This window comes from Cyclopterus lumpus, chromosome 5, assembly GCF_009769545.1.
Source record: "Cyclopterus lumpus isolate fCycLum1 chromosome 5, fCycLum1.pri, whole genome shotgun sequence".
In the NCBI taxonomy this organism is placed as follows: domain Eukaryota; kingdom Metazoa; phylum Chordata; class Actinopteri; order Perciformes; family Cyclopteridae; genus Cyclopterus; species Cyclopterus lumpus.
The window spans coordinates 24,720,981-24,723,784 of NC_046970.1; the positions used below are offsets into that span (position 1 = coordinate 24,720,981).

General features: G+C 42.0%; 1 protein-coding gene across 1 annotated transcript in view; it reads left to right on the forward strand.

Annotated features, from left to right (window-relative positions):
* Nucleotides 1-1,105: 1,105 nt before the first annotated feature.
* The window catches only part of LOC117731313 (cytochrome c1, heme protein, mitochondrial), a 3,645-nt gene continuing 1,946 nt past the window's right edge, over nt 1,106-2,804 (forward strand). The window contains 3 exon segments of the mRNA XM_034533580.1: nt 1,106-1,238; nt 2,390-2,580; nt 2,695-2,804. The exon segment at nt 2,695-2,804 is cut by the window's right edge and continues 17 nt beyond it. Coding sequence (XP_034389471.1) covers nt 1,158-1,238; nt 2,390-2,580; nt 2,695-2,804 — 382 coding nt within the window. The 5' untranslated portion in view covers nt 1,106-1,157.

Below are 2,804 nucleotides of genomic sequence, written 5' to 3' on the forward strand. Positions count from 1 at the left end.
GGAATTATAATTGTTGTAGTTATGACAATATATACGTTTTTTTTCTATCTACCTAAGTAAAATCAAGTAAAATATTTTATATAATATTTATTTATTTTACTTGTTTTCGGTAACAACGAACAGAAAGAAACAAATAGGTGTTGATGGCGTTTTGTCCCGATGGTTCAATAAAGTTTTCTCCTTGAGGTCATCGGGGGCTGAGTTATGCAACTCTTATCCTCATATCAAATGACATGAAAACACGCAGTGTGAGTTTATGAAATGTTTTCTGTCATAAGATCATGTTGGATAAGAGTTGACATAATGACATAAGGTCAATGTATGTAAGGCATGAAGAGACTTCACCCCACTGCCACTAAATCACCTTTTACATCGGATTTATTACATTAACATTCATATATTTAAAAAAAAATATATATAATATATATTTCTAAACAATGAAAAAAGCGGTTGCGTAAATCCACGTTGTGTAAATGTGCATCAAGTTAGCCAGAATCAGGCCAGATATGTGTTTCCGGTATGTCAGTGAGGGCTACCTTCAAAATAAGAGCACAGGACTCGAAACTGAGAGGGCAAAATGTTGAGGGTAAAAAAGAAAGTCCACCCGGATGATAAGCTTATCCTTTTATTTGTTGTTTTTTAATAAGGGCCTCTTGTGTTATTGTAACCAGCAAGACATGCTTTCTCTATGTGTATTATATTTTAAATTCTAATAAGATTTTATTCACACAGCTTCTTAAATATATAAGTCTATATGTATGAGCACTGTTTGTTGGAGTCTACAATCTAAGAATTGTAATTGTTTTTATTTAAATATTTATTAAAGGGTTATGATTTTTTTTTTCATCAAGTAGAGACAAGTCAAATATTGTATTTAATATTTACTTATTTTATTTAACAACGAACCAGACATAAATAAAATAAAAACAGAAAAAAAGAAGACATATTTACGAGTAAAGTTAACATATTTACGTGTCCATTATTAAATTATTGTATTTATTTTTCATACACAATGGAAATAATCGTCTCCCCGTTGTTTTATTCTGACAGTTGAGACCTGCGCGCGGGTCGCCGTATTTATTTTGAAAGTCCGAGTCGCAGGAAGCTCCGCGTCACTTCCGGGCCGCGTCTCCTTCAGCCCAGAGACCGCAGAGAAGATGGCGGCGCTACGAATCTCGGTGCTGGCGGGGAGTGGGAGAGCCCTCCTCGGCACGCCGAAAAGCATCAAGACCCCCGTGGTAGGTGGGACCGATGAGTGTCGTAACCCGGGGAACCGAGCGTGTTTCGAGGGGACATTTTAATAGAAACGCCCCGCTGTGTGGCGTCCTCCTGCCGCCGAGCTAACGTTGCTGCCAGCGGGTTGAGGCACAAGGTCACCCGCTCTTTCCCCTCGTTTTACTGGCCGGGCGCCGACGCTCACTCCGCTATTATATCACTCTTTAAACACGGTGTGTGTCCTTAGTGGTTCGTGCTGGTTTTCCGGTCGATATTCCGGTTTAAACGGGGTGAAGTAGCCGAGCGGAGCGGCGGGCTAACCGGGTGAGCCGTTCAAGGACTGAAAGGACTTCCGGTGCTCAAAGCGGTCTTCGGTGGTAGAACTGGAGGGAGGAGGGGTTCTGCGTGGTTATGTACTTTAATTATATTTATTATAAGAGTTGTCTGAGCGTGGTACTTTAATAACTCAACGTCCAGAGATAACTGGAGATGTTGTGCTGCAGAAAAGGGACTTAATATTCAGTTTGACCCACTAGGGTGTCATTTCAAGGTGTAACTGTGTGTGTGTGTCCAGGTAGAAGGGTGCTGTCATAGGGCCGTTACTGCTTTGCTAATAGTGTAGCACATAGAGTGTGTGTGTGTGTGTGTGTGTGTGTGTGTGTGTGTATATATAGTAACAGTGACGTTGACTGGAGGTGAACTTGGTGGTGGCACTAAACCAGTAAGGTGCTTCCACATATTGGGATTTTCTATTTATTTTTATATATTTGATCAAGTAATGAATCATCAGACTAATCGATGATGATGATGACTATTTGCTAGTTTGCAGCACTACTTGCTAAGAATGCTCTATCTTCGACAGTTTTGTTACATAACAACTCAGATTTTAGGGTAAAAAGACCCCTAAATTATTAAAGTTTGGTCTATCATTTCAGAACATTTAAAATATTCATATCTTATTTACAAATAAATGGGCGTCTTATCAATATTTTGTATTAGTTTTGTCCAACAAACCAGCGACGCTCACGTTTGTGTTGCCAGAACCAGCGAATTATTTCCATTTTTCTCTCAAAATGACCAAAATACTTGAACAACACTCTTTGGGTGTTTCTGAATAATCACTTTTAAAGTGAGATGACCTAACTGGGATGTCGTGCTCTTTGTTTTCTCGTAGGCCAAAATGTCCTTCGCCAGTTTGCCTCGGAGCAGGAAGGTCGCCCTGACGACGATGGGCGTGGTCACGGCCGGCGGGGCGGGGCTTGCCCTGATGCTGCACCAGTCCGTCAAAGCCTCGGACCTGGAGCTCCACCCCCCCGAATACCCCTGGAGCCACGCTGGACCCCTGTCCTCGCTGGACCACGCTAGGTAGGATGGACGGACACACACACACACACACACATTCGCATCCTCCAGTGTCGCTCTTTTAAAAAAAAAAAAAAGTAAAATATGGTTTTAAAGTCTGTCTTTGTCTTCCTGCAGTGTTCGTCGTGGTTACCAGGTGTATAAGCAAGTGTGTTCGGCCTGCCACAGTATGGAGTACCTGGCCTTCAGGAACCTGGTGGGAGTGTCGCACACGGAGGCCGAGGTCA